This window comes from Sitodiplosis mosellana, unplaced genomic scaffold, assembly GCF_009176505.1.
Source record: "Sitodiplosis mosellana isolate CC-2019 unplaced genomic scaffold, AAFC_SMos_1.0 Smas_scaffold_1, whole genome shotgun sequence".
NCBI classification, from domain to species: domain Eukaryota; kingdom Metazoa; phylum Arthropoda; class Insecta; order Diptera; family Cecidomyiidae; genus Sitodiplosis; species Sitodiplosis mosellana.
In genome coordinates, this window is record NW_022595244.1 from 22,801,898 (window position 1) to 22,829,578 (window position 27,681).

At 37.4% G+C, this 27,681-nt stretch overlaps 5 protein-coding genes across 16 annotated transcripts in view; 1 reads left to right on the plus strand and 4 right to left on the minus strand.

The window, feature by feature from the left end:
• The window catches only part of LOC129576574 (serine/threonine-protein kinase pakD-like), an 8,889-nt gene extending 1,320 nt beyond the window's left edge, over positions 1 to 7,569 (minus strand). The window contains exons 1-6 of one of the 5 annotated variants that reach the window (XM_055461837.1): positions 6,836 to 7,123; positions 6,587 to 6,680; positions 2,197 to 2,402; positions 1,281 to 1,598; positions 269 to 1,056; positions 1 to 207 (exon numbers count right to left, since the gene is read on the minus strand). The exon at positions 1 to 207 is cut by the window's left edge and continues 1,320 nt beyond it. In XM_055461837.1, coding sequence (XP_055317812.1) covers positions 1 to 207; positions 269 to 1,056; positions 1,281 to 1,598; positions 2,197 to 2,280 — 1,397 coding nt within the window. In that variant the 5' untranslated portion in view covers positions 2,281 to 2,402; positions 6,587 to 6,680; positions 6,836 to 7,123. Of the gene's footprint in view, positions 208 to 268; positions 1,057 to 1,280; positions 1,599 to 2,196; positions 2,403 to 4,295; positions 4,341 to 6,586; positions 7,124 to 7,493 lie in introns of those variants that run through there. The other 4 variants (XM_055461860.1, XM_055461846.1, XM_055461830.1 and 1 more) reach the window with 4 other exon arrangements.
• Positions 7,570 to 10,171: 2,602 nt separating this feature from the next.
• On the minus strand, positions 10,172 to 13,742 carry LOC129576567 (uncharacterized). The gene is made up of 6 exons (XM_055461815.1): positions 12,635 to 13,742; positions 12,350 to 12,493; positions 12,118 to 12,233; positions 11,606 to 12,040; positions 11,295 to 11,526; positions 10,172 to 11,146 (listed from the first exon to the last, which is right to left on the minus strand). The coding sequence occupies exons 1-6, from the start codon at positions 13,085 to 13,087 to the stop codon at positions 10,517 to 10,519; spliced, it is 2,010 nt and encodes a 669-aa protein (XP_055317790.1). The 5' UTR covers positions 13,088 to 13,742; the 3' UTR covers positions 10,172 to 10,516.
• Positions 13,743 to 13,830: 88 nt separating this feature from the next.
• On the plus strand, positions 13,831 to 20,966 carry LOC129576605 (adenylate kinase isoenzyme 1). 7 transcript variants are annotated; one of them, XM_055461941.1, is made up of 7 exons: positions 13,831 to 13,923; positions 17,824 to 18,380; positions 18,480 to 18,556; positions 19,843 to 20,117; positions 20,191 to 20,275; positions 20,350 to 20,499; positions 20,606 to 20,966. In XM_055461941.1, the coding sequence occupies exons 3-7, from the start codon at positions 18,554 to 18,556 to the stop codon at positions 20,684 to 20,686; spliced, it is 594 nt and encodes a 197-aa protein (XP_055317916.1). In that variant the 5' UTR covers positions 13,831 to 13,923; positions 17,824 to 18,380; positions 18,480 to 18,553; the 3' UTR covers positions 20,687 to 20,966. The 7 variants fall into 7 exon arrangements, with proteins under 7 accessions (XP_055317916.1, XP_055317907.1, XP_055317924.1 ...); XM_055461932.1 differs by lacking the exon at positions 13,831 to 13,923 and adding an exon at positions 17,592 to 17,695; XM_055461914.1 differs by lacking the exon at positions 13,831 to 13,923 and adding an exon at positions 19,553 to 19,654 and having other exon boundaries at positions 17,995 to 18,384.
• LOC129576593 (katanin p60 ATPase-containing subunit A-like 1) lies at positions 14,490 to 17,101 on the minus strand. The gene is made up of 8 exons (XM_055461877.1): positions 17,079 to 17,101; positions 16,874 to 16,985; positions 16,685 to 16,788; positions 16,394 to 16,614; positions 16,007 to 16,269; positions 15,795 to 15,916; positions 15,345 to 15,716; positions 14,490 to 15,265 (listed from the first exon to the last, which is right to left on the minus strand). The coding sequence occupies exons 2-8, from the start codon at positions 16,950 to 16,952 to the stop codon at positions 14,879 to 14,881; spliced, it is 1,548 nt and encodes a 515-aa protein (XP_055317852.1). The 5' UTR covers positions 16,953 to 16,985; positions 17,079 to 17,101; the 3' UTR covers positions 14,490 to 14,878.
• Positions 20,967 to 21,601: 635 nt separating the features above from the next.
• LOC129576635 (actin-binding Rho-activating protein) lies at positions 21,602 to 26,580 on the minus strand. 2 transcript variants are annotated; one of them, XM_055461984.1, is made up of 4 exons: positions 26,145 to 26,580; positions 22,631 to 22,770; positions 22,378 to 22,537; positions 21,602 to 22,241 (listed from the first exon to the last, which is right to left on the minus strand). In XM_055461984.1, exons 1-4 carry the CDS (start codon positions 26,187 to 26,189, stop codon positions 22,014 to 22,016), a joined length of 573 nt encoding a protein of 190 aa, XP_055317959.1. In that variant the 5' UTR covers positions 26,190 to 26,580; the 3' UTR covers positions 21,602 to 22,013. The 2 variants fall into 2 exon arrangements, with proteins under 2 accessions (XP_055317959.1, XP_055317968.1); XM_055461993.1 differs by having other exon boundaries at positions 26,324 to 26,568.
• Between the last annotated feature and the right edge of the window lie 1,101 nt (positions 26,581 to 27,681).

Sequence of the window (27,681 nt, forward strand, 5' to 3'; positions counted from 1 at the left end):
TGTTGTTGTTGTTGTTGTTGTTGTTGTTGTTGTTGTTGTTGTTGTTGTTGCATTTGAGATTGCATCATTGCCACGGATATGGAGTTTCGGGCTCGTTTGCGCTTCGATTCATCACAAGGACTCGGTGCACCTGGGTGTCGATAAGAGACATGCTTTCGCAGAGCATCCTTGCTGCGTGATACATGTGAACAAACACTGCAAGCGTATCTGCAAATGAAAACAACACATTATGACAAAGTTCATTATCAAAAGCCTTCTTTTCCCATACCTGACATTTTGATGTGTTTCCAGATGAACTCGTAAGTTATATTGATTGCTGAGTTGCTTGTGACATATGAAGCAGGTCGCGTACAATTTGGAATTGGCTTGTTTTGGGTTCAAAGAACAAGCGGCCGGTGTTGTTGCTGTTGTTGTTGGTGTTAGGCTCTTTTTTAATGCACCAGTATCGGGTGTATCACCCAAATTGGTCATGCAATCTTTTGTTCCTTTCAAATCATCGCCATTGCCAAGAGGCATCGCTCCGAAACGATTCGGCATTGCATTAAAACTGGCAACAGTTTTCATATCCAACGGCATCGGCAGCGATAGATTCTGTGGTACCAATGGAAGCTTATTCAAATGATCATGCTGTTCGACCGATAGAGCCCGATCTTTTGACGACGATCTCAAATTTTCAGCAATCTTATCAATTTTCCGTGTGTCTGCCAGTTTGGATTTTCGCCCTTTCGTCTCAATATTCAAAAATGTCTTTGAATTGCCATTTTCATCAAATGGCATCGACTCTTGCGTTTTATGCTCCAGTTGATTAAATCGACATTGATTTTGGTAACGTGAAAAGAGCTCCGCGCTTCGGCTAATTGCGGTCGGTGACAGATTCAACGGGTTTGCCAACATCGATGGACAGAGCTGAAATGTTTTTGCCAACATACTTTCCAGAGGCAACGAAAATTTCGTTGGCGAATTGGCCGGTGGTGATGGTGAAGCGGGAGATACTGCAGCCGGTGGTGGAGTTTGTGATTGTTTTGTGCTTGATTCATTGTCGGTCGATTGATTTTTCTATTATGGACAAAATGAAATGTTATGATTAATGAAATTTTGCTCTTAAAACTGCATTCTTTTTGTGACATGATGAATGTAAAACAATGAAAAGAATTTAAATTATGACATGTAATAATGTTCAACTATTTAAATAAAATTATTTAATTTTAAAAAATGACGAAAAATTGGATCAAGTCCAAATGAGTGCAGAAAACATGTAAAACAGCGTAAAAATCTCTCACCCCATTGATATCAGCCAATCCTTTGATGCCGAGCGTTTCGGCTAGTGATAGCAACGTAGAGATTTGTTCTTCGAAAACATTTACTTCGCCCGAATACATAAAGGTGAGCAATGCGACGATCGAACCAAATGAAGCGCCAGGAATCACAATCACCGGGTGAAATGGTGCGTCGAGTGTGCGAAATAACTCTGAAAAGAATGAGCTACATGCACTCAATACGACACGATGTGCTCGAACTGTACGCCCTTCGGCCGACAGAGTAACATCCGTTAAATGTGATTGATCCAACAGCAGAGGTAATGATGTTAATAGACTTGTCTTTAATTGAAAAAAACAAAAAGAAGAGGAGAGAAAAGAAAAAAAACGAAAACATTACGATCGTAATTGGAATGATTGATGCGCACGTACGCAATTCGCTCCAGATTGTGTTGTTTCAAGTCTAGTTTACAGTTCGTCAGAAGAAAAAAAATCGTGTATTTAATTAAAATGAGATATTTTCGATACCGTCTGTCGATAAAATTCAATTAAGTTTCTGACTATTTATCCAATCCACCGCGAATGAGTTGAAAAACAGCCAAAATGGCATTATCATTGTTTTTTCACACTTAATTGACATAATTTACGTGCTATTTGACGATTGATGGCATTGCCGTATGTATTCACCGCGTTCGCATAACTGTCCAAATATCAAACGGTACTCGAACGTGTCGACCGATATTATTCACTTGGAAACTGCACTATAAATCCGTTTCAGACATTTCAAATGCCCACGTAATTTGAATTCATTTACTTCGTATCGAAAAACACTCGTTCGAACGTAGTTCATCTTCTTTAAATTGGAGTGATTAAGCGAAAAAAAAAAACTCCGCACATCGAACATGAGATTCACCGTTTATTCCGTGTCAAAACAACTCACCTGGTGATTGTGCCATCTCAGGCAGAATTGTTGTGTTAGATTCGGCGGTGTAGGTGATGATTGCTGCGTTGACAAGTGGTTCATCTTCTTCTTTTTCACGGTGTATTTTTTCTATCACTTGTACGCGTGTTCAGTCTTTATGAAGCTTCTTTGAAATTGAACGAAAATTTTGAATCACGGTCACACGATTGGAAGAGCGCCCTTATCTGTAACAAGTAATACACGAGAAGAGAAAAAAAATAATTGAGAACTTCAGTTAGACCAGCAGCACACAATTGAAAAGAAATTCGATCTAGTCAATTCATTAGACCGAAAATCCAACGTCTATTTTTATTTTGAAACAAGGTGAAGTTTTTACTCCGTATTTTCTTTTTCCTTCTAATCCAATAACTCAGAGCCTAATACACACTGTATTGTCATTGTGTGCAGTTTTTCTCTCTTGTTTGTCCTTTATTTCGTAATTCGCAAACGGTGATGTGCCCAGAAATTTTGGTCAATCAAACACTTTTTTCTTACTGTGACAAAGTCAGGAATTCGAGCATTCGCGCGCGCATCGAAAATACAAAACAGCAACAAACAAACAAATACATTCAGTATCCGTAAACGCGGACACAAGATCGTGCAAATGATCACCGGCTGAGCGGTGGAGAGAGCGAGACAGGACAGCTTTAACGAGGAAAAAAAAAACAAAATGAAAGAAGACGGAATGTTTTATTGGGAAGGAGCAAGGCAAATCATAGAACGAAAATTTTATTTTTAATTCGAAAATTCGTAACAATAGCTTGAGCACATTATGCGCTCGCTCACGAAAACCAGCAATTCAATTGCTCAAGACCATTATGTTTTCTTAACTCTTGTTTGCCATTTTGATTTCGCAATTTTGCCACACAAAAAAAAATTAAAATTAAAATACACAGTACGTCAAAGGGACACATTTCGAAAATTGAACTAGGAATGTTTCTTATCAACGAAACAAAGCAATAAAAAGGGTTTAGCACAATTCAGTCCAATCTATCCAGTCAATTTTATATTGCATTCAACCATGCTTGTCACCATATACATTGTTCTCAATGAAATAATCGATCGGTTGATCGATCGATCATCGTTAATGGGTTAACATTCAATTAGAAGTACACGAAGTGTGCGAAATTTGGGCGCGATTGTTCATGGTGCGAGCGCAAGCGAGAAGGGGACAGCTCTGAACTAGGAGACACAGTGTGCCTCTCTCTGTGAAATGTGTGATTAATGCAATTTCCAAATCGTCTAAACTTGCTAGATATTTTTACACATTCACACAACTGGCTATTTGCGCGGCGCAAAAAGGTACAGTCGTTATTTTTATATCACTGCAAATGCATAAACAACACCGTCAGTCATGTGTTCATGGTTTGACGAATAATTTACAGTTTCGGCAATTCAATTGATAAAGTGCCTCGCCTGAAATATATGCAAGTGCGAATGAGCAGCACCGAATCTATTCATTTTCTAAGCAACGCAAAACGAGCGATTGCCCATTCGCCAGCTCGTCACCCGAGCACTCCATCGCGATCCTCCGAACGATGCTGCCGTCACCGCCGCCGCCGCTACTGCTGCTGCTGCTGCTGCTGCTGGGCTTGTGTGTGATGTGCATGTCGCGTATGGCCGTTTCATGCGAATATTGCAGTAAATTAATCATCACACGCTCGTAATGTAACACATGTCTGCCACCAATCCAAATAAATCATGCCCAATAAAAATCTCCACTCATTTTTCGTTCGGCATACAAGCAACATCAATAACACTTCAGCGCTTTGTTTTGACTACATCGTTTGAAAGGAGAGAGAGAGAGAAAAAAACGGCTGCAAATATGCATTTCACATGCCATGCATTTTTTTTTCTTTTCATGACACTTGTTGTCGCTGCTTTTGAATATGTTTGTTGAATAAATTGTGCCATCGATATGCACGTAAAACGGTGAACAGAATATGAGGAGCGGCAGGGAAAACAGACGATGACAAATCAAAGGGAAAATCGGGATCATACAATGCATGAAAATTTGATGCGACGGGCAAATGTGATGAAGCGCGCGCAAAGTGGGCAATTTGAAAATTGAAACTCACCAGCATAGTGACAAACTCACCGATCAGAATACCAGATAAACAAAGCTAAACACCCGAGTGAGAGAGAGAGAAAGAGAATGAGAAGAAAAAACTGAATGCAAATTGCTAAGCGAGGAGAAAAAAGAATGTACTACGCACGTTTGGCCCGCTATATTTAGACACAAGACTTTTTTCAATTACAGAGGGAAAAAATCAGAAACCGTTACAACATGAATTGTTTTTCATGTGAATCTATTTTTTTACGAATGGATCATTATGTGTACATGTAGTATGTGTGTACAATGTACAAGTACATTGTGTTGAGCGAGAGAGAGAGAGAAAGGGAAGAGAGAGAGGGGAAAGAGAGAGAGAGTCGGACTGCCTCGTGTCGCTCGGTGTCCGAAGTAAACGGACGAAAAAAAAGAGAAGAGGACGACAGCGGAGGCAGCAGCAGCAGCAGCCTGCACTTCAGCTTGGTGTCTTCGTGTGAGGACACATTGAAACGCGCTAACGGAAAAACAACTCGATTCGTATACACACACATTACGTCCATGCCAGAAACACTAGTATTGTCTTATTTATTCTCATTCAGCGCCTATGCTGATCGCTCTATTTCGGCGCAAATGTAATCGCTCCTCTCGCCAGCACTTTTAGTTCATGTCCATTACAGCAAGGAAAAAAAAACAACAACCAACCAAGCAATTTAACTTTAAATAGAACTTTCATACAAACACATTATTATACATATTTTTATCATTGGCACTGTGTCGCTGGCGAGATACAAAATACAAATTGATATTGTATTATCGTTGCAAAGGACAAATATTTTTCATTCTCCCTTCTTTTCTTTTTGTTGCATATTCTATCTCCCTCGCTCGATTGCGAAAGCTCAATGGCATTAAACGGCAATCGGTGTTCAGAAAATGTTGATGAAACGAAGCACACACAAGAAAAATCAGAACGAGAGAAAGAGAAAAAAAATAAGTGAATTGATTCACAGTGAAGACGAAAGCAAAAAAGAAATTAACGTAATTAAGTTGCTAACCAAATAAATAAGAAAATTTTATTGGAGCAATTCTGATTTTCTTTTTTCCTCCACACATTTTCACCAGCAAGACGTGATCGTTTCTCTTGTTTTATTTTTATTTCCCTATATCTGACTTTCTATCTATTTTGTTTTTTGTTCTGTTCTGGTTCACTCGCGACGAGGAGATATTGAACTACGCCGGCTAAACTATTTTTAGTAGACACAGACCTGGAGAATATAAAATACGCGGAATTGGCAAAATGTAGAAAAATTCGAACACTGACACTGCTGCTCAACAACGGGAATCGCAGAAGAGGAAAAACACCCGAAAATCATATACATTGTACATTTGGATAATAATAAACATGAAAAGAGAAGTCGAGAGAAAAAAAACACACCGTGGCGCGTGATCGGAGTGAAGACCGAAACACGAGAAATAATTTTAATGCTCTGTGTTATGATAAACTCATCGCAGTTGCTTAATGGAGAGAGAGACTCAATGCTCGGAGCTCGTCTGACGTGAATGACGCGCGCGCGCGCGTCGTCTCTCCAATATGGAGTTGAAAATAATTTGTAGACGCAAAATGAGGAATAAAAGGAGCATGCTTTGAATGGTTTATTTTTCTGGCTAGAGATGTGCGCATTTATTGCCGTTGTCTCTTTTCCGTTCGCCTGATCTTGTGGTTCATCTATTGAGGTTTCCATACACATACACACACAGAGCAAATAACACCATTCCATTCGACACCGAACGCACGCTTACATCAGCAAAATAAAAGAGTTAATTACGAGATCTCTTCTGTCTGAGTCCATCTGTCAGTGAATATGTACTGTACGTCTCCTGTTCCCTAACGCACGTCATCAGATTCTCTGGTGAGATTCTTCGTCTTATTTTCTTTTTTATCAACTTTAGTGTGTTTTTTGTTCTGTCTTCTCCTTTCAGTCTACTATATATCACATGCACACAAGTCGCGCGCGCAAACTATTTCGGTATGTATTTTAAGTGACCTGGAGCAGAATGGTTTCTGTTTCTGTTTCTGTATCTATATCTCACTCTCTATTTCGGATTTGTGAGACAAGCACACACACACACATTATGCGTAAACAGTGTATATAAATAAACAGGCACTAAATTTTCGTACAATCACGTTTGAACGATTGAAAAATCACACACGAACAAAAAAAAAAACAATTTTGATGTAACAGGTCGACATTTTTTTTCTCTTTTATATACGATTGAATTCTTTTTTTTCTTGATTGTTGCATTTAGTTAAATTGAGCGCACCTGAGAAAAAGTCGATTGATGAAAAAAAAATGTCGATGAGTTATGTTGAGGCTGGATAATCCTTAAAGTAGTATCCTTCTTTTAATCGTTGAGACTACGCTGATAAATCAATACAGATCGATTTTAATCCAAAAAAAAAGACAAATTAGCGGCCGCTTCGTTGATTTGAATCCAAATTCGTTACAAAAATATTCGCTTAAATAATATAGAAGAATCGACGAGAGAAAGATAGAGAAGCGAGAGAGTTACCGAACTATGCGTTCCAATTGGCAGCGTGATTGACGTGCGCTGATGATGAACTCAAGAATACGACTGTTTGTTACTTGACATCGATTGTCTTTTATTGTGTGAACACAATCGGTGGCTGTGCTACGACGACGACTTTTCTTGTATTCGAGAGAATATATATCGTGGCGGCTACGATGTTCCCGTGTTTAGCCTTTTTTATCTTCTAAACGACACATTTCTATGTGGTCGAAGGCAGAGACGGAAAAACTACAACACACCGATCGACCGACACACAGCTAGTTGTTCACTGGCTGCTTAGAAATGCAATTTATTTTTGTGAAGATTTTCACAATCGATCGTATGTAAAACGAGATATTCGGGAATGCTTTCGACGCAATCGGTTTGGTGTTTGCTTAGTGTTGTATGTGTGTGTTTGTGCCTTGCAGGCTGAATTGATCTATATTTCGTGAAAAATCGCTCATGTGAACCCACTGTATATCTACAGATAGCGATGATGAAAACGACGACGATGATGTATTTTGGAGGGGAATAGAAAAAGCCAGTCAAACATTGATTCTAAAAATGTTCGGTTGGCCGGAAAAAAGAGAATGGAAAACAAGTTAAAACGTACAATTGTTACACCACCAAATCATTTTTTCGGATACGTAATACGTCTTACCTAGCCAAAGCTTAAAGTGAGTAAGCTCTCGTGCGATCGCACAAACACACTCAACTGACAATTGAATCGAATTGTTCTAACTAAATCAATGTAAGCCATTCGGTGTGAGGTGTTTTTTTTTATATTCGTAATCGTATCCGAGAGGAGCATTGATCGCATTAAGGGCTTTCAAATTCACGACACGGTCGAATTCATTGCCCAAAAAATATTAGCACGTCTTCAGAATTTATCGATTCCGCTTCACGAAAATGACGTGATATAATATGTTTCGGGTTTTGGCATCTAATCAAGAATCTGCAGTAGCTTGTATAGTCCTAACGGCCTTTTTATTGTGTCTCATTGAACGGCATCGCATCGCTATGCACTTGCAAGTATGTGTCCAAGAAAAACGTCAGACCTTTTCACAAATTGTTCGCTCGACTGAATTTTGCCGCATCGAGACATAGCGTGAATTGTCGCAAAATCCCCGCCATGCAAATAGTGCACACGGAATGGCTTTTCCACTGCGATGAAGATATTTGCGTCTGTTTATTACGAGTCAGCCGTTATTATCATAATCAACAACTCATAATTCAAGCCCGTAGCTGGACGCGATTAATTGACTTTTGAAATGCGTGTCCCATTGCAATGGCACTAATAATAATTAACATCGTCTGAAACCGTCTTATTCCAAAAATGAACGAAAAATACAAATGGTGCAAAATGTGTAAACTGAAAATTGTGAGAGTGCGTATGTCGGGCGGGATATGTGGATTGTGTGCGCGCGCACAACGTCGTGTGCGATTGGACTCACTCACAATTCGCCGTTGGAAATGTATCGAACCAAATAAATAAATTTCCGTGGACATTTTCTCGTGCCAAGAAACTTTTCATAATTTTCTAATTTAAATCTGCAGCGTGCATCTATTTGCGGTCTTCCATTTGGTTGGTGTTGCATTTGCGATTGCTGTGGTTGTTGTTTTGTGATCGTCTCGTCTCTCAAACGCGCGCGCGCGTAACGTGTGTTGCTGATGTTTATTTGGGCGGCTGTAACATGGATTTTATGATTTAATTGCACATGGAATAATACACAAACATCGGATTTCAACGGTGCAAGCAGTGCGCGCAATAATAAATAAATACAGACGAAAAAACACGTTATTTTGGAACACACAACGGCCCCGCCAACGGATTCAAGTGCGACGCAAAAATTCGAAAAATTATTCAGTTTTTCGCTGGCCTGGCTGTTCGTATATTTGAATGCAAGATATGAAAATTTTAGACGATGACAAAAAGGAAAACAAGCAACCGACGTTGAAATGGATGAAGAAAGAAATACCGTGTGAATCGACTAAGCGGGCCCATTCGGAAATGGTAAAGCGATTAAATCTTATTAAAATGTGTACGGGAAAAAACATGCGCGAAGAAAATGAGAGCGAGTGTCCAAGAAATGTGGCTCGCGTGTGTTAAGAAGCGATTTTCGTCGTTGGCAATTTGGCGTGAATTTTGGATCGTCCTGGCGACGAACATTGAAAATAAGTAGGCTGTTTTTAATCATTTATCGTGTTTGTTTTTTCATAGTATACTTGCGCCTTTTTGTAGCCCATTTTAATGAGAGAGCTTTTCTAGAGCAATGCCAAACAATTCTGGCGTCCAAAATATGCATGTTCCCTTCACCATTGGAATCTATTTAAAATGCCAACGAGTCACTCTTCTGTCCGCGATTGTCTCATTCGTTTTTCTTCTTACATTTTCAAAGCGATCGCGGCAAGTCATTTGAAAAAAAAATATTGTGGAAAAATGCAGTTGGGTGCTTTGAGCATCCAAGCAAAAAAAAGCTGAAAATAAGCATATAAATCATTTTTTCATATCGATTCCGATGAACTCAATTTGCCAAACACCAAATTACATAACTAATTAGATTCATTTGGCCAATTTTTTGCGAAATTAATTGAACTTGAGCACAGAATAGTGTATCAAACTTAGAAAATCTACGCAGCAAAAAATCTGTGGGTGCGCAAAAGAATTTTGTTTCGTTGTTGTTATTTCTCGCTTACTGAAAAATATTCCATAATGATTTTGAATTGAGTAATGGTTTTGGACACCTTTTCTATTTTCGAAAATATGTACGAAATAACAGAGTCACATTTCAAAAATAAAAATACAAATCCACGACGAAATGTTTCTGTGTTTTTTTGCTGCTGCTCTGTCGTTGTGTCTTACGCCACAGAAAAACAACAAACGAAACGGCGAAACTATTTTTAGGATCCACTGGCCTGGAGAATACGTCGTTGCGCTTTGACAAACATGTTTCGAACTTCGAACCGCGTCTCATTTCTTCGTTTGTTACACTCGAATATGTGTATCTTTTCGCATCATATACACGGTGAAGCTGTTGTGAATGTTCTGCGCGCTTTTCTTCTTTATTTTCACTCCAACGATCGTAAGTTTGTGTCAAGTTATAAATCGCACAAGTCTACTGAAAAGATTGGAGCGATTTTTCATGTTGGTTTTTTTCATTTTTTTTTTTCTATTTTCCAATAATGAATTTACACGATCACCCTTGTCGGCGCAATCAGACGACAATACAAATGACGACAATTCCGTTTTCATCTTGGGTCATTCAGTACGAAGCAGTATGTCCATCCGCTCACGCTCCGTTCATAACCACAGCAATTGAAAGGAAAACAACAGACACCTTTTTTTAGATTTTGTATATAATTTATTCTGAGAAAAAAAAGGTGATCGAATTGTTCGATAAAATAACAAAATTGTAACTACACGAAATTCGGAATCAAAAGCAATCAGTCTGATCTCTTGAGCAAATTGGTCTAAAAAAAACCATAAATTTAGAATGACGACATAAATTCATGATTCAATACGTAGGGTATTTTAATAGTAAAAAACGTGTAATGCAACGTTAATACAAATTAGATGATGTAAAGCTAATGTGAGCAATGGAAAAATCGGCTTGAATCATTTCGTATATGATAATTAACTAAGTGATAAATGGTTTAATGATTTCAACCATTATGGTTCTTTGGTTATCGGCCACCTTGGTTGTTGGTGCTTGGGCGAGCTCTTCGTACACGACGAATCAAACGCACTTGATCATTTTGACGACTAGCATCAGATGTTTGCTGACTTCGTGATGCCACCGCGCATCGATACAATTCAGTCAGCGCTGTGTTGCCAACTCGTAGAAACTGCCAATTCGATCCGTTCGTTGTTTGCTGTGGCGATCTCTCAACACGAGGAATACTGGGCGAAATGATTCGGTTTGATGACCGGTCGTTGTCGGTGTTATTTTGGGGGATTTGAATGTTGGGCAAATGGCGAAGAAGGGCAGACATGGCCGATGACCGATTCCGATCGTCTGCGGCATTTGCAGTTGGCGGAAGATGTGCGGCTGCTGTTGTTCGCAAGGACTGTCGGAATGCCAATTGACCTAATCGACTACGATGCGAACGGAGGATGTGTTGAAGCTGACCGATGTCATTGGCATTCAACTGTCTCGCATCATTTGCCACATGCTGCACCGAAATTCCACGTTGTGATATTTCATTCAACAGCTTATCGGTGGATCGTCTACGTTTTCGTGATGCAGGTATTGGAACCGGATTTGATGCTGACATCGTTGGCACAACCTGATCGTTTGCGTTGTAGGAAAGTGTCTGTGGATTAAAATTGATTGAGATTATAAAAATTGACTATTTTAAAGGAATGAATCACTACATATTTTCGTTGCAATAAAATTGAAGCAACTGTATCGGTTTCCCATTTAAAACAGATTGACTGGTGAAGGAGATTTTCTATGCTCACCTTTCTCCACTTGTCTTTGAAGGGTATTTCAGGCAAAATCGGCTGATGGCTGCTTTCATCATTGTTAACTTCCAACTCGGGGACAAAATGATCGGAATTACGAACGCCATTGTGCGAATCGATAATGGCTTTCAGATGTTCGCGCACTTGTGTCGCTGTCAATCGTTTTTCGGGATTCAATTGAAGTAGGCCTTTGATGATTTGTTCAGTTGCCTTGGACATTTCACAATTCCTGTTTAAATAGTTGAAATAATTAAAAAATGCAATAAAAAAAGTCCGAAAATGATTTTGTTCAAATTGATCTAACATACATTGGAATGAAGTATTCAGCCGATTTGATTTTTTTGAACAGTGCCGTTGGTGTGGATTCGAAAAAGGGAAATTGACGATAGAGCATCATAAAAAGAACAACGCCAAGGGCCCACATATCGGATGGTTTGCCCTTGTATGGTTTACCGCAAAGCACATCGGGTGAAATGTATGCGGGTGAGCCTCTTTGATCGTACAACAGGTCATTTTCGTTGAGCAAATATTTGCCCAAGCAAAAATTTGTGATGGTAATTTTATTGGTGGACTTGTTGAGCACAATGTTTCCCAGTTTCAAGTCGCGATGAATGATATTCCGCTTGTGTAAATTCTCCACCACCGTAACAATCTCGTAAAAGATTGTCAGCGCTTCCATTTCGGTTAGTTTACGGCGATGAATTAAGTACTGTTGCAAATTCACATACGCCGATGACTGCGGCCTGAAAGTATTCGAGTGAAACAATAGGAATTGGTTACTTTGTGGTTTATTGCGAAATACTGTTTATGGTTTACTCACTCAAAGTCATGCGGTGTCACACAATCTAACACTAAAATCAGTCGTTTTCTCAATGCTCCGGTGTAACAATTGTTATTACTGCCATTATCAGGCAATACCTCTTCATGCGCCATATCCTGCAATTGACCGAAAGTCATTAGCATATGTGAGTGTGAAACATTTTTATAGTGATGAAGACAAATAAGCCGTGTTTCGCCTGCGATGAGTCAAACACTTGCAAAATTTCACTTACACTAAACAATCCATGGTGTTGAATGACACCTTTTTCATTTTTAAGCAATGAAAGCAGCGAGAATTCCGTGTGCAACAGCATTTTCCCCTGGCGTTCATCTCGTTGCAATTTTTCATTCGATGTGTTGTTGTTCAACATCAAAATCTGTGAATTAATGTGTCGACACATTTAGCACGTGAGTCCAATCTAAATAGTTGCAATGTTTACTTTGCATTTTGTTCGTAATTCCAATACAAATGCATAGCAACAGAACACAAAAAAGGTACACGTCATGCAAAACATTACCTTTAGTTGTACGAATTCGTTGGTGTTTTCCTTTTTGGCCAAATACTGAACGATGCTATCAACTGGACTATGACCAAGTTTCAGGCCAATAATGTAAGGGCCAGCCCGTCTGAACTCTCGCCGATTCACCACTTGTCCATACTGTGGACAGACAATGGCTGCGTGTTCCGCTTCTTTTTTCTCTTCTTCATTATCACAATTATCTAGCACTGTTGCTGCTGTGTATGCCGTCGGTTTATCGCTGCGATGATCCGATGAATCGGACGATTCATTGTCATCGGTCACATCAGTCAGTATGGAATTTGACTGTTCGTCGGCGAATGTGGTCGTCGTTGGTGAATCAAGTTTACATTTTTTCAAAACGGCATCGATTTCATCGAATTTCCGTTTATTACTTTCTGTTATCACCATTGTCTCGCTATCAGACGGAATTTCGCTCGTCATCAAAGACATTTTTTCCCTATACGTTTTACTGTGTACTTCCTTGTTTTCAGATGGCTAAACGTTTTACAACAAACGCAATATCTCTTCGCTTTACGTGTCAAAGTGTAACAAACTCCGGAATTTATTAGAGCAATTTCTTAAATTTTTTCGCACAAAGAAAAATCAACGAAAAAAACTCTTCAATATGTCCGAATACAGTCAAATTACAAAACACCGAAAATTATTCAATCAGATGCTTGGATTGCAACACATTATGTCACTTTCACTTTAATTTTAAAATTTTTACTGCATTCACGTTTGTTCCATACGAGGTAAATATTATTTCTAAACGAGATTGGGAAGTCGTCGCAATCAAACTAAACAAATTCGCATGATGTAAACTAAGTAACAGGTTTCGTTTGATATTTTCCTGTTGTGACTTTCAATGTTCGGTGCTGTGCTGTATAGAATATCCAGGCGACGACGTAAAATACTCGAATGTATACACACAAACCGAATAAGAAGAAGAAAAATATCGTACACAACAAGCTGAAACACGAATACGGTATGATTGGCTCTGTCGTTTCTTTTGTTCACGATGACAGTTCAATGTAAAACTCATTCTGATGTGTTGCTTAACACGTACACCAGCTGCACCAATACACGGACATATCGCTGTGTATCTAAATGTCAAATTATGACTTGTGTACGAGAGTCTGGGGCTTTCTGGACTGTGATAGAAACGGATGATGTCACAAACTTGTGAAATTGCCTGCTTGTTTACGTGATAATTGAAGCGATTTGATTTAAACGGAAAAATATTCCATTTAAACTGACGAAATAAGTTTAGGATGTATTTTTCATAGGTAAATATGGAAATATGAAAAAAACAAAACTCCCAACCAATTTTTATAATGTAAAAATTAATTAAAAATTCTTCAAAAAATAATGAAATTGTGAAATTCAAACGGGCAATTCCAGAACATTCTGGCTGTTGCATTGTATTGCAGAACTTTTTAATCAACAATCAGCGATATTTCATCAGCTCATTTTTATATCACATGCGGATATTAACGTCAAAGTTGCTCTAAATTGATCGCATCATCCAGATCAAATTACTTCATCAATTTTTGTAAACGAAAATTTCCAAGTACGGGTTCGATTATTGTTTTTTTAAATTGATTCCGTAGGAGTGTTCTAAATGGCTTGTTGTTATACGGAAATTTATGATGCGAAAACCCAATTCAAAGTAAATAAAATCGACACATCGACAGCGTTCACGGTCAATTTTAACAAAAATGGAAATTGAAGACGGAATGGCGCCAATGAATATTATTTACGCCGTTTGACTTACCTTATATGAAGAAAACAATCATAAAAAATCGTCAAATATTCGTCAATTTCCGAACTTCGTCAATAAATAACACTCAGATTTGGTTTTTAGTATTTTTGTATTTGGAGATTGAATTAAAATTATGTTTTGTTTTAATTTAAAATTAATAGAATGTTGTTTCGTACAATTGATATTTAAGTTGTTTTGTTTTTTTTAAATTTTCGTGTTATAAGTGAGCAAATGTTTCAATTGTTGTTGTTCAGACATTTAAAATAAAACGGTTATTCCAGTTTCGATCATTTTTTTCCGAAATTAGTTAACTGGCTGGTCAGTTACAATATACGCACACGGGAAATGTGTTCACCGTTAGTGATTGATGCGGCATTATTGTTTGTTTCTTAAATTGTTACATGATCGATGTGTTAGAATTAAATAGATTGAAAGATTCCGTTGATTCAAATGTGTGTATATGCGCCGATTGAGTGTTATCAGGATGAACCAAATTCCCGCATCCATTTTTCATATTTCTCTAAATCTTGTTTGGACACACTTTTATTGCATTTGCTGATGGCTTCGCTGAAATCTGTTGTGGATACCGGCAAGTCAACCTCTTCGGTGGCCAACTGTCGAATTTGTTCCGGTTTTAAACCGGCTATTTTGCGTCGCATTGACATCATACTTGCATCGCGACACACATTCGTTATATCAGCACCAGAATAGCCTTGTAATTTACGGGAAATACTTCTCAAGTCAACACTTGGATCCAATTTTACCTCACGTAAGTTAATTTTCAACAGCGCTTCGCGACCTTCATCATTGGGCAAGGGAATATAAATACGCTTCTCAAGACGACGTCTCAACGCTTCATCAATATCCTAACAGTTACAAATGGAAGTAATTTACGATTATTTTTCCTAATAAAAAACGAGTTGAGAGTTTTAAATTTCATGTTACCCATGGAAAATTAGTTGCTGCTAACACCATCACAACTTTGGACGCTTCCTCACTACCACCAACCCCGTCCATTTGCACTAGCAGCTCCGACTTGACACGTCTAGATGCTTCATGCTCCGATTCGGAACCACGACGCGAACACAACGAATCAATTTCATCGATGAATATTGTGCTGGGAGCATAAAAACGCGCCATTTCAAACAATAATCGAACCATTTTCTCGGATTCACCGCGATACTTTGAAGTCAGCGTTGATGATGATACATTGAAAAATGTTGTGCCACATTCGGTTGCTACTGCTTTAGCCAACATAGTTTTACCAGTACCTGGAGGACCAACCATCAAAACACCTTTCCACGGACGTCGAATACCCTATGAACGCAATTACAGTTGATTTATTGTGTTTGGCTTTGGAAACGATTGTTTTTAAAAAGAGTGAAGTGTGGTTACTTTGAAATAGTCTGGCATCCACATGGGCAGCACAACGGCCTCTTCAAGCAGTCGCTTGGCTTCGGTCAAATCAGCAATGTCATCCCAGTGAATATTTGGATTCTTTTGTAAAATATCACGTTCTAACAGAGAAAGATGGGATAAAGAACTTGATTAGTTTTGTCGAAAATCACGGAATTTGATTAGACTCATAATCAAATGAATGAATGTACCGAGAATATCAACAAGGTCGCCTTCCATGTGATTGGATGCTTCGAATTTCTTTTCCTCTTCGGCTGGCTCTTCATCTTTGTGTTCCTCATCCTTTGCTTGACTAGATTCAGTGCTTCCATTTGCAGTCGGTCTCTTTCGGGCTGTATTCGGTTGACTTGAAGCGCTTCCTTTTTTCGCACTTTTTGCAGTTGCCGATGATTTGGACTGTGGGCCCTTACGATTATCGTTTTTACGATTCGAACTTGGACGCTGTTGTGGTCGACTGTATAGCAAATAAATGGAGGATTATTCAGTTACCAAATTGCTGTTTTGTAGAAAGATTATCGGCAATCTTCTTCAATTTGTACAAGGTTTCATCTCATTACGATTGGAAAAAAGTCACAAACCGGTCGATCGGAGGTGCAAACACATCGGGATCATGATGCAATGGCGGCGCCCAAACATCTGGATCCGGCCGAAACCATGCTGCGGGATCTTTGTATTCATTTTCTGTGCTTCGTGTGGGCGGTCGACGGAATGGAGCATTGTGCAAATCCATCGTCATTTCTGTTAGCTCCTTTTGAATAGATTTCATCTGTTGGTATTCCTTATTTATTTGTTGTTGAACCTAGAAATCAGAAAAAATTGCATGAGTTTGGATGATTGTTCAATAAAGATATTTCTATAGAGTTCAATACCATAGTCCATTTGCCCTTTCTCATTGGATCGCTGATGTTGACCGTGAATCGTTGCAATGACGGAATTAGGGCTTCATAGTAAATGCTCGCGCCGTCATAGTTGCCTGCATGTAAAATCAAAAATTCATATTTTTTGGTGTCATTGTGCCAAAAAAAAATGCCTAAAAAAGAGAACAGCAGTTCACTCACCGGCCAGAGCCATGTCGCGAGCCATTTTTGCATTCTCACAAATTTCCGCACTAGTAATGACCTTCGCCATGACGGTCATTCCTACGCCCAGTTGATATTTATTTCTGGTCAACTATATAAACAAAAGCAAAAACAATTCCAAATCAATTCTCAAACACACAACAAATGTCAATTGTTATAATTATTATTGATGTCAAATCCCCACCAGTTTAAAAACAAATGCAATCCAAATGGAGTTTTTTTTTTCTTCAACAAATTTTTTTTCTGCAACTAATCGAAGAGTCGAATAAATAGGTTCATGTGAACATTGTCATAACGGTGTTTTAAAAGGCAAGAGGGCAAATCGCAACAATCTTCTTTTTTTTTGGCGAACGAAAGAGGAACAAAAAAATAAAACAGAAACACGATCACATTCACTTCAGATCTTTTCCTAATATTAAAAAAATCAACAAAATTTTATTCGTGATCGAAATTTGCTGCGCGACTATTTCACATTTGTATCACTTTAATTCTAATAAACTACTATATACAACACAATTTGAACGCAAAGTATTGGTTTTTACAAAGATTTTTCGCAGATTGCACGGACAAAATTCAGTCGCAGACAAACTACGTGAACTATGTAAATTATTGACGGTCTTTGCTTCTTTCTGCTCTCTGTGTGTGCAGGTTGTGTTTCAAGGAAAGTTACATATTTGATAGATGATTCTTTCAAATGGATCACTTTTGTAGAGCGACACCAACGGCAATGATTGAAAGTATACGCTTGTCCCAACGTTTCGTTGATATGCTGCTGGTGTTTGTAAACAAACCATTGAAATGGTGAATTGTTATTGAAATTTTGCTATTTAATCGATTTTATTTAAATATCCAACATTTCAAACAGATTTTTATCACTTTATAAAGGAAACATGATGAATTTAATACAAAAAATTCCCATTCAATTTCAGACATTTCAATTTACCGCTTCAACTGCTGTCAAAGTGACGAACTACACAAACAGTGAGCAATATTCTCACCAGCTGAGTGAAACGTATCGTTGAATTGTGCTCAATTTCACAACTTTCGAAATCAACCGTGCTTATCTTTGTCTCATTGCACAAACAAGCTGTAGTCTAATTCTCAATATTATTCGGATTGTTTATGCTTTTTAGTGTTTTCTTTATCGCGCATGTGTGCAAACGACTGTCATAACAAAGTCATGTGAATTGCGATACACAAGCATTAATCTGAAAGAGAGAACGAGAGTGAAATGAAAAGTATTCTAGACATTTGTTGGTAGGTGCTTCAACTGATGAAAAATCCAATGTAAAATGATCCTATAACATACATATATGTATGTTTTGTGTGAGAGAGTGATATTGTGGGCATAGTGCGTGCTGTGAATAATTTCAGTACGATTTTGTTTGTTGTGGCATGAATATCACAGTCAATCAGTAAGGCTATAAAACTACGGTGGTCTAGAAGAAAAACTCGGTAACAACGTCCAACGGCTCGTGTCCTTGGAGTGGGTAATTTTCATTAAAAAAAATCGATTCTCTTTTATTTTCCACAGATGAATTGGGATTTTGTGACATAACACGAGACTGCTTTTGTTACTTTGCAGGGATCAAACATTCTGTGATTTTAATACATTCATTACTTCAGCTGTTCAACAAGAATTTCTTTTTCATTATCATCATGGTGAGTTTAAAGCGAGTGCATCATTTGCAAATCATCGATTAGATTGGATGAAAGTGGGAAGTAATTTTTTTTCGTTGCTCTTTTTGCAATTCCTCTGTGATTTTTTTCTTTCTGTCTCTCTATCTCTCTTTCTCAAACAAAAGTGAACTTCGATCGAGTTTAAATTCGGAATTAATTTTAAGTGGAATCATGTGATGAGTAATTGATTTAACAAAAATCAAATTTTGGTTCATTATTCTGATTGAAAAATGAAATCGTCCGCGATAACATTTCCCAGTTCCGAAATTATCTATTTAAACAATTCATTTTTGGCATGGAACGACTGAATGATGGAATGGACTATTTTCAGCGATTTTTTTTCGTATGGTTGCTAAACAAATATGTGTTCCGTAGCTCTGGTCAAATGTATTTTTTATCAAAAGAATTTTATATAGAAATTGAGCAAATGCACCAATCAACATATTTTTTGCAAAGCAACAATTCTACACTGTCAGAAGCTTTATTTGTGCGAATTTCAGAATGCCAAACTATAAATTCAATGTCAACGAATTGGCGTTGAATAATAGCGGCTATTCTATTTGCAAAAGAGAAAGAAAAATAGATATTATTGTGTTCAGTGGCCAAAATATTATTCGACGGTGGTCGTGTGCTCGGTAGCCATATAATCTAAATATAAACTGAGTTGTGAGAAGCATCGTTTGCCACCCGCAGAAAATTCACATCGCCGAAATCACATATTGTGAACAAATGAAAATATGACCTTCGTATTTGTCATTTTGAGTCGGTGAAAAAAGCAGGCGACTGCGTTATCTCTCCAATCTAATGTATTACAACATCGCAAGAGTTCATTACAACAGAGAGTGGAACCGATCAGTTTAACTAAATGTTGACTCAAAATGCCAATTAGTTTTAATTGAATGCAGCTCTGAGTCGAATGCATTCATTGTGCAAATTGCATATATATTTATGTTTACGTTGAGTGAAAAATCATTCTAGTTGTTCGCTCTGCATCAAATGGCAATGGAACGTGAGGCAGTTCAAAAGTCACAACACAACCACATTCCACAAAGTACATTTCAACCCGTTTCAGTGCCATTTGTAAGTTGGTTCACTGCAGCTAATTTACACAGTGTGCACGTAGTCAATTTAGAGTGCTTAAACAAATAGGCTTGAGTAAAAATAAATCCATGGCAACTAACGAAAACGGAAGCAAATACTTTTTTGTTGCAATATTTCATTGAGCTGTCAACGTGTGATTAATGATGCTGTCTTGTTTTAAATCGCAGGCAAGCGGTGACAATGTTCCAGTTGTTTGGATTTTGGGTGGACCAGGAAGCGGTAAAGGTACACAGTGCGCCAAAATCGTGGAGAAATTCGGATTTAGCCATTTCAGCACAGGCGATTTGTTGAGAGCCGAGGTGTCCGCTGGCTCGGATAAAGGCAAAGAACTTGCGGCAATCATGAAACGTGGCGATCTCGTTCCAAACGAAGAAGTTTTGGACTTACTTCAAAAAGCAATGAAAGAAGTTCTCGGCAAATCAAAGGGTTTCTTGATTGACGGGTAAACAATGTCTACTATTCAAATGATTTTATTCAAACCATTTATATTATCCAATTCAAATATTTTTGAACAGATATCCACGTGAGAAGTCACAAGGTGTTGCTTTTGAAAAAACCATTGCCCCAGTGGATTTGATTATTTCGCTCGAATGCACACCGGTAATTTTACAATTTTATTGTTTGCCAACTGTCAATTGCAATGTTCAATTTTTCTATTGTTCTGATCAAAATAGGAAACAATGGTATCACGTATTTTGAAACGCGCCGCTGAATCCGTCGAAAAGCGTGCTGATGATAATGAAGCTACCATCAAGAATCGTATTGAAACGTTCATCAAGAACACCGACGAAATTTTGATCCAATATCCAACTCAAACCAAGCGGGTGAGTTCCGATCAATTTAGTTTTCATTTTTATGGACAAAATTGAATTTGTTATTTAAAAATTTCTCTTTAAAAAAATGACTTCAATCATATTTTGATTGTCACAGGTTAACGGCGAGCGTGACGTTGACCAAATTTTCGACGAAGTTTCACAAGTCATCTCAGAAGTCGTGGCCAAAAAATCATGAACATCATCACGCACAACAAACAATTTCGACAATATTTAATTTGAGCAATACATTTTTGATTCTTTATGAGGCTCTTTTAAATTATCTTAATGAATTGAATCTAATCCCGATTTATCGGCAACAATGTATTCACCAAAGACCTAAAGTAAATGACATCAAATTAAAACAAATCGTATCTTTTTCGCGTTTCACAAATTGAATCTCTTCTTTTTTTTCTTGTAATCTGAATGGTTAATTGATGTAAAATGTTCAAAATAAAAAGACATACTTTGGAAATCAAGATTGACGGTTTTTTATTTCTAATTTGTTTAATAAAAGATTCATTATATTACGATGGTTTAACTATAAATCCAATTTATTTTCTACTGTGCGCGGTATTTAGGTCAGATGAAAAAAGCCCTTTTGTCAATAGGTGTGATGATCATCGATTAAACAAATACAAATGGTACAAAGCGGCAATCGGTTAAGTTGCATAACAACAGATTTTCATTACTGTTTCGAATAGTAACAATGTCAAAAATTGTCATCATTTTAAATGAAGAATTTTGGTGACAGTTGCAAATTCTTCGCCAATTGAACAGACATATTTCTAGGGGGATTTCCCGGCTTATTTTATTTTCTACAATAATGCCGAAGACACCCAATTGTTATATTGTTACAGTAGCGAGAAAAACGCAAAAAACCTATTTTCCGCTCAATGCTGAGTTGTGCCACTTTTACTCGCAACTTTATGTCTCTTTTTTGCTCTAAGTTTTTTTCCGTCACAGTTATGGATACAGAGCTCATAAGTTTTTTCTTTTTTTTATGGGTGTCAATTAATTTGCTACATAGTCGAAAAAAAAAATAATTGAAAAAGGCGAAAGAACCATTTCCTTGTACAAAGAGCTGAAATGACAAGAATAAAAAGCGCAACAATTTAAACTTCCCATTGATTTATTTGGTCTTAGTTTTCTACTGCTACACATAAAATTAAACGTAATATTGTTTATGAAAAAAAAACAGAAAAAGAAATGAACTTAATAAGATGAATTCATCATAATATAAAAGAAAAGGAAAATGTTACACATACAAATACAAAAAATGTTGGACGAGAAACTCAATTGCAGTAATAATCTAATTATTAGATAATATTAACATTCGAATAACGTATCGAGTCGAATGGTATTTTTTTGTGTTTTTTTAATTCCTTATCAATATTGGATTTTCGTTTAAGAGTTGTGTGTTTTTGTATTTTGCATCTAATAATTGGGATGTTTGCATGTGAATAAAGTTGAGTAAATCGTGTTGATGTTTGCACATTTTTTCCTTTGTTGTTGTTGTTTGTAGCTTATTTTATCAAAATACTTGTTGCTTGTGGATTTGGGCTGGAGCTTCTTCGTACCTCTTCGATTTTCTCATTTAGAATTGCTTTGATTTCATCGGTTGTTTTCAACATAAAAATGGGTACATCATCATCCCGACGTTGAAATAGCATTTCACCCTCGAAATCGACAAATTTATGCTTTCGGGCTCTCAGCAGCAATCCAACCAGTTTGTCATTGATGCATGTGTAAATCTGTTTGCGAAATTGAAAATTGGAAAATTACACTTTTTTTGTAAGTAAAATTAAAGATTTGTGCAGAAAATGTCCCAACAATAATATGTCGTTGAGAAAAATTCAACTAAAAACATCACCATTCACTTGATCTTACATTGAACAGTTCGCCAAAAAGAATCACTTTCAATTTTGGATTGTCTTCATTATGTGCATAACCCTCTGAATGGATAATTTGACACAATTCGAGCATTTCTCTGAACACATGAATATTCGCTTTTTGCCCCCGTGCCTCAGTCAAACTGCCAGCTATCGGTCTGAAATTGAATAAATCATTTTTTTATTACTTTTATTCAACGTTTTTGTTTTTATTGCAATTCTCTCAGAAAAAAAATTCCATTGTCACTCACTTTCCATATTCGTCTTTGCTGAATTTTGGTCGTGGCGATCCTCGTTCGTTCACGCTTGTAAATGGGTTCAATAGCTGTGATTCCTTGTGGCCATTGGCTGCATTGTTGAACATTGCTACTTTTGATGATAATGGAGCATCCTAAATTATTTTCAAAAGAACAGAAAAACAGTGGTTTAGTCTCGCTAGATTTTGATGGTTTTGTCATTTATTGCGATTTATCTTTAACACAAATTGTCTCGATAATACTACAAAGTCGAACACTCAAGGTGGCCTGCATAAAATGCACGATTTCGACACACAATGAAACATCAAATGCCGATTTATTTTTGGATTTGGGCTCTCAAATTGCTGCTGTACTGTTCAAGTTGTGCAAAGCAATTGATAATTTTCATCTGTTCATTTTTTAAATCGTCCTGAACGATTTTCAGTGTGCAACATTATTGTATGCATCATTATACTTGATCAGCATGTGAATCGGTCGTGCACAGCCCGTGCTATTCACTTTCGATATCTATGTCTGAGAATCTCCCATTTAGTTTCGGCTACAGTCTGTGTATGTGTGTGTGTGTCGTTGTTCACAGACAAAAGATACACACATTTATTTAAATAATGTTAATTAATTTTTACGAACTAGTGTTATTAGATATGCGCTGGTATTTATTAAAAATGAGAAAATCTCGGTGTGGCTGATCAAAACTGAAAGAGAAATTTTTATTGTGGAAATAAATGCTGAGATCCACATAAGAATACAATGGCATGAACATGCGGAGAAATTTACGATTTTGAGTTTGTAACTCTTCGCTGCTGTTTTGTGCTATTAATTAGTTTCATATTTATGGAATTTTTTATGCATTAGCTGTACAAACACCCAGAGGAGAAGAAGAAGAGGAAAGAAAAACGGCATTATGAATTGTGGGTGCATCGCATCGCAAGAATGTGCATAGTTCGTTTAAAAAGCACACAAAAGTTCATAGTGTCACGTTAACTGTAAAAAGGGAAAGTCGGAGCAAAGACACCATTTTTCCGTTTTCTAAAAATGTAAACGAGAAAATAATTGTTTTCAATTTGGAAAAAATAGGTTACAATTTGTAACTTACAAGTGTCCTCCGAACCATTTCAAAGTGCATCGCAATTTCCTTTGACAAATATCGATTTGCTTTTATTATCTCGATTTTTCAATTTTTATGCGTTGTTGGCCAAGTTAAAGGATGTCTATTTATATATCTTTTCATATTTTTTTCTTTTATATACAGATTCAATTCAATATATCATATTACAGTGTGACCCATCGACCTATAATTTCATTTAAATTGGTATCAAAATGTCACATCATTTCACACACACAAATTTCATATGGTGAACGAATTTGCATTGAATTGGAATTTTCTTCTAATTGAACCATTCAAAACGTCATTTTATACAATAGATAAAAAGTTGTTGGTGGAGAAAAGTTGAGGTGTTATCAAGCGGCACCTCAACAGCCAGTGAGCGTCTATCTAAAAATATCAACAGCTGTTACGACACAGAAACTTCAATAGATTGTTATCGTAATATGTTATAATTTCAGGGTCTTCAGTCAGCTCTCGATATCTTAAGCTGTTTCTTTGCGTTTGTGTTTTGGGTTTTCATTCGTTGCATTGTATCGCAAGTAGACCGATGCATTGTGAAACACAAAAAGAAACGGATAGAGAAAGAGAGAGATTTAATACACAAAGCGAGACAATGAATGAATCACTGCGAAATGAAATGAAAAGAAAGAAATAAAATGTGAATAAATTATGCATTCAATTTGACCGATAACCACCAACAACAATAATAATAAACATAACGCAATGTGTTGCATCCATATCATTATAACGGTATCAAATTCGTGTTTCGAATGAACAATGCAAAAGTGTCTCTGTGTGCCTACTTCTATTTTGTTTTGCACTTAATTATATATTTTTTTCATTAAAAGTAAAGCAAAAAGCAAATATTATTCGATAATTGAAGGGAAATGAGTTTTACATCCGTCACATGAACATATCAATTTCTGTTGTAGATGAAAGTGTTGTGCAAATCTAATTAACTCTGCAGAAATGCCGACAAGTCTTTTTGAATATTTTAAATAAATTGCAAGAAAGTGAAAAAAAAAACAATCTAGTACTTAGAATGCACCTGTAATGTGGTGAATTCATTGAGAGAAAAAATGCATCAGCAGTAGCAGTGTGCTGGCGGAGCGACTTGAGAGATTTCCTCGTGCAGAGGTGTTGGCAATCGGCAACACTTCTTCGCTATTAGTCATAGTCTAGGTGTGGGAGCCGATTTAATTAGATTTAAATCTGAGTAATGGAATGTGTCATTTTTTTGCTAATTAATTGCCCAATATTATCGCGCCGTTTGTTTGCTTCGTGTAGCAAATGCTACACTCGAATGAATGTCTATTGCGCATGAAATGCGATTGATTGACGTTGCCACCGTTACTTCGATCAGCACCCTCGTTTGGATCGGTTCGAACAAATCGTTAAGTCAAATGTCTCTCAGGCTACCGAGTTTTTTTTTTCGTCTTCATTCTTTTGTCGTTTGCATTTGTTGGCACGTGCACAAGAATGCGCTTCGAATCTGCATCTGAAGTCAATCATTTCGAGCGATGCTCTTAAGCAGTCGATTTTTCGTGCAGCGTGCATTTTTGACACAATTCTCTCATCCGCATTTCGCTGTGACTTCATTTACCCAGACAAATGAGAAACGACTGAATTGACATTGAAATTTCTGATGGCCTAACGGGAAACTGCCACTATCGCCGCCACCGCCGCCGTTTCAAATCAAAATATTAACCAAATTCTTGACGTGTTATGCGCCATCGAATCGAATTGCAATGAACATTTTGGTGGTAATAAAAATTCCGAGTTTATTGCACAGCTGCCATATCAAGTCAGAATGTCGAGCCCGATTTGTGAAAATTATAAAGGAAAACAAATTCATGCACATCCAATTCAATGTAAATCGATAGGGAAATGAATTTTTGAAGCGAACGCAAAACGAAGAAGAAGCAGAAGAAAAAATTGCAACGAAATTTGAAAGAAAAACAAATTATTTCCACAAATGCGAAATAACTGAATCGTTCAATTTGTGCACGCAGCTGAAAATACCCAACCAACACCAAAGTCGTTCAATCAAATGTAATTTATGCACATTACAAATCGTATTTTTCACCTCACACACAATGCGTATTTGCACAATCTCATAATGTTACATAAAATGATGTTTTTTTGCGCGAGAAATTGCATTTGGCTGCCTGCTCAAAAGAACCGTACGGCTCATTCAATTAATTTGATTTGTTTTGTCTTCTCGTTCGCAAGACACAAGCTATTTGCTTGTGCCGTCGTTTTACCGATTTGAAATCTTCGAACAGATGATTTGTGACGAAAGAAAGCACTTTTGAAGTGACGACTTTTTTTTCTTCACTCTTCAACGGTTTCCTTAATTTGTTTTGTGCGTGTTTTGTTTTTAGTTTATTTCAATGGTCTTACCACAACGAATCTGAGTGCGCTGAGTTCATGGTCTACGTCTGCCATTTTGATTTATGTGAATTTGGTTGTCTTGTCTTTTGTCTAATTATCCTTAGCACCGAAACTCGAAATAATCACTTGGTTCTGGCCTGGTTCAGTTTATATTCTCTTTGTCTCTTTGAAAAAATCGATTTAATTACCACTTTAATTCACCGTTTTTCCTCAACCGGAATGAAATCGAATGGATTTTTGGATTTTTCTAACTTTTTCCTTAAAATTTCTTTCTTTGGAACAACTTCAAAACTCTTTGCCGCTAACACAAAAAAATCTAGTTTAAAAAATGCGCGCGTAGACAAATTCTCTAAGTTGCTCGTTGGTTTGTTGGCCGAATTGCTTGTTGCTCGGAGCGATAATCTGACACGAATGAGACTGGTTGCTCAGTTTCACAGTGATATAAGGATTGGAAAGTCGCCACTTAAGATTCAAACACACGCGCTCATTCGAACGCCCGCCCGCCCCATCGTTCCCACACTTTGATCGTAGTAGCATCGACGCCGTCGCGACGGACAAACAATCTCACACACGTTCACCGATTTGGTGACGTTCGTTTGAGATCACTTAAAAATAACAAGAGAAGAAACACACACAAAATTCCTCTAATCTGAACAATAACGAACGAAACAACAAACAACTCGAGCGAAAGCACTGTCAGTGTGCCGTGCTGCGATGAGCTTGTATTTGTGCAATTGTGTCGGCATTCACTAGTCACTTTACAAACGAATCCGTTATAAAAGTGTGCGCATTTTGTTTGTTGGTTTTGTTATGTGGCCCGATGGCGCGCGCGCGCTGAGCATATAATAATAAAAAGCGAATATGAAACTTGAGCCGCGAAATAATTCAAAACAGCAAGCCAAAAGTAACGACCGACTAGCAAATCGGAATGCACACGAGCGGGGCAAGTATGTGAACATCTGTTGTATGGCAAAGGCGTACGCTTCGTTTTTCTCTTTCATTCTCGTCTTAATTTGTGTGCGGAAAAGCGGTCGAATTGTTTCCTTGTGGCTTCAAATTTCCATGCCAAACCCAAAGGAAAAACCAATCAATGTGTCAACAACTGGCCATGTGTGTTTCTGTATCCTTTGCAGCACAAAGGAATTTAGGAAATCAGAGGCAATCTCTTTGAATCGATTCGTTTGCATTGAAAAGAATAATTCAATGAAACTTCTAATGCACAATTGGTTTTTATTGAACTTATTTTCAATCCTTTTCAAAAGATTTTCAATGACTATCGATCGCTTTGATCATCAGGGATTCCCCTGAGCTCAAAAATGAAAACGAGCAAATAAATCAAGCTGACGACACTTCAGTACAAACATCATTTGAGCGCTCGCAGCGCCACGAACTCTCGTATCATTTTGTATTGACTTTTCGATAGTTCATGAGTTCGCCGTAGACTTCGTCAAAACGTGTCGTCCCTTTGAAATAAATCAGTTTGCTGAAATAAAAAAAAATCCGACGATGAATAGAAAAATAGTGGTCATCAAAGTTTTTGTTTTTG

What these genes read in the sequence shown, in the direction of transcription:
- LOC129576567 (XM_055461815.1), bottom strand. Translation starts at nt 13,087, where the DNA reads ATGTCTTTGATGACGAGCGAAATTCCGTCTGATAGCGAGACAATGGTG. An exon ending in AACACCATGGATTGTTTAGT is followed by an intron (nt 12,234 to 12,349) that starts GTAAGTGAAATT and finishes GGTCAATTGCAG; the next exon opens with GATATGGCGCATGAAGAGGT. An exon ending in GCTGAATACTTCATTCCAAT is followed by an intron (nt 11,527 to 11,605) that starts GTATGTTAGATC and finishes CTATTTAAACAG; the next exon opens with GAATTGTGAAATGTCCAAGG.
- LOC129576593 (XM_055461877.1), bottom strand. Translation starts at nt 16,952, where the DNA reads ATGACCGTCATGGCGAAGGTCATTACTAGTGCGGAAATTTGTGAGAAT. An exon ending in TCGCGACATGGCTCTGGCCG is followed by an intron (nt 16,789 to 16,873) that starts GTGAGTGAACTG and finishes TTTTACATGCAG; the next exon opens with GCAACTATGACGGCGCGAGC. An exon ending in CGACCTTGTTGATATTCTCG is followed by an intron (nt 15,917 to 16,006) that starts GTACATTCATTC and finishes TTTCTCTGTTAG; the next exon opens with AACGTGATATTTTACAAAAG.
- LOC129576605 (XM_055461914.1), top strand. An exon ending in AAGGGTTTCTTGATTGACGG is followed by an intron (nt 20,118 to 20,190) that starts GTAAACAATGTC and finishes ATTTTTGAACAG; the next exon opens with ATATCCACGTGAGAAGTCAC. An exon ending in ATCCAACTCAAACCAAGCGG is followed by an intron (nt 20,500 to 20,605) that starts GTGAGTTCCGAT and finishes TGATTGTCACAG; the next exon opens with GTTAACGGCGAGCGTGACGT.
- LOC129576635 (XM_055461984.1), bottom strand. Translation starts at nt 26,189, where the DNA reads ATGGCAGACGTAGACCATGAACTCAGCGCACTCAGATTCGTTGTG. An exon ending in AGCAAAGACGAATATGGAAA is followed by an intron (nt 22,538 to 22,630) that starts GTGAGTGACAAT and finishes ATTCAATTTCAG; the next exon opens with ACCGATAGCTGGCAGTTTGA. An exon ending in TTTTTGGCGAACTGTTCAAT is followed by an intron (nt 22,242 to 22,377) that starts GTAAGATCAAGT and finishes TTTCGCAAACAG; the next exon opens with ATTTACACATGCATCAATGA.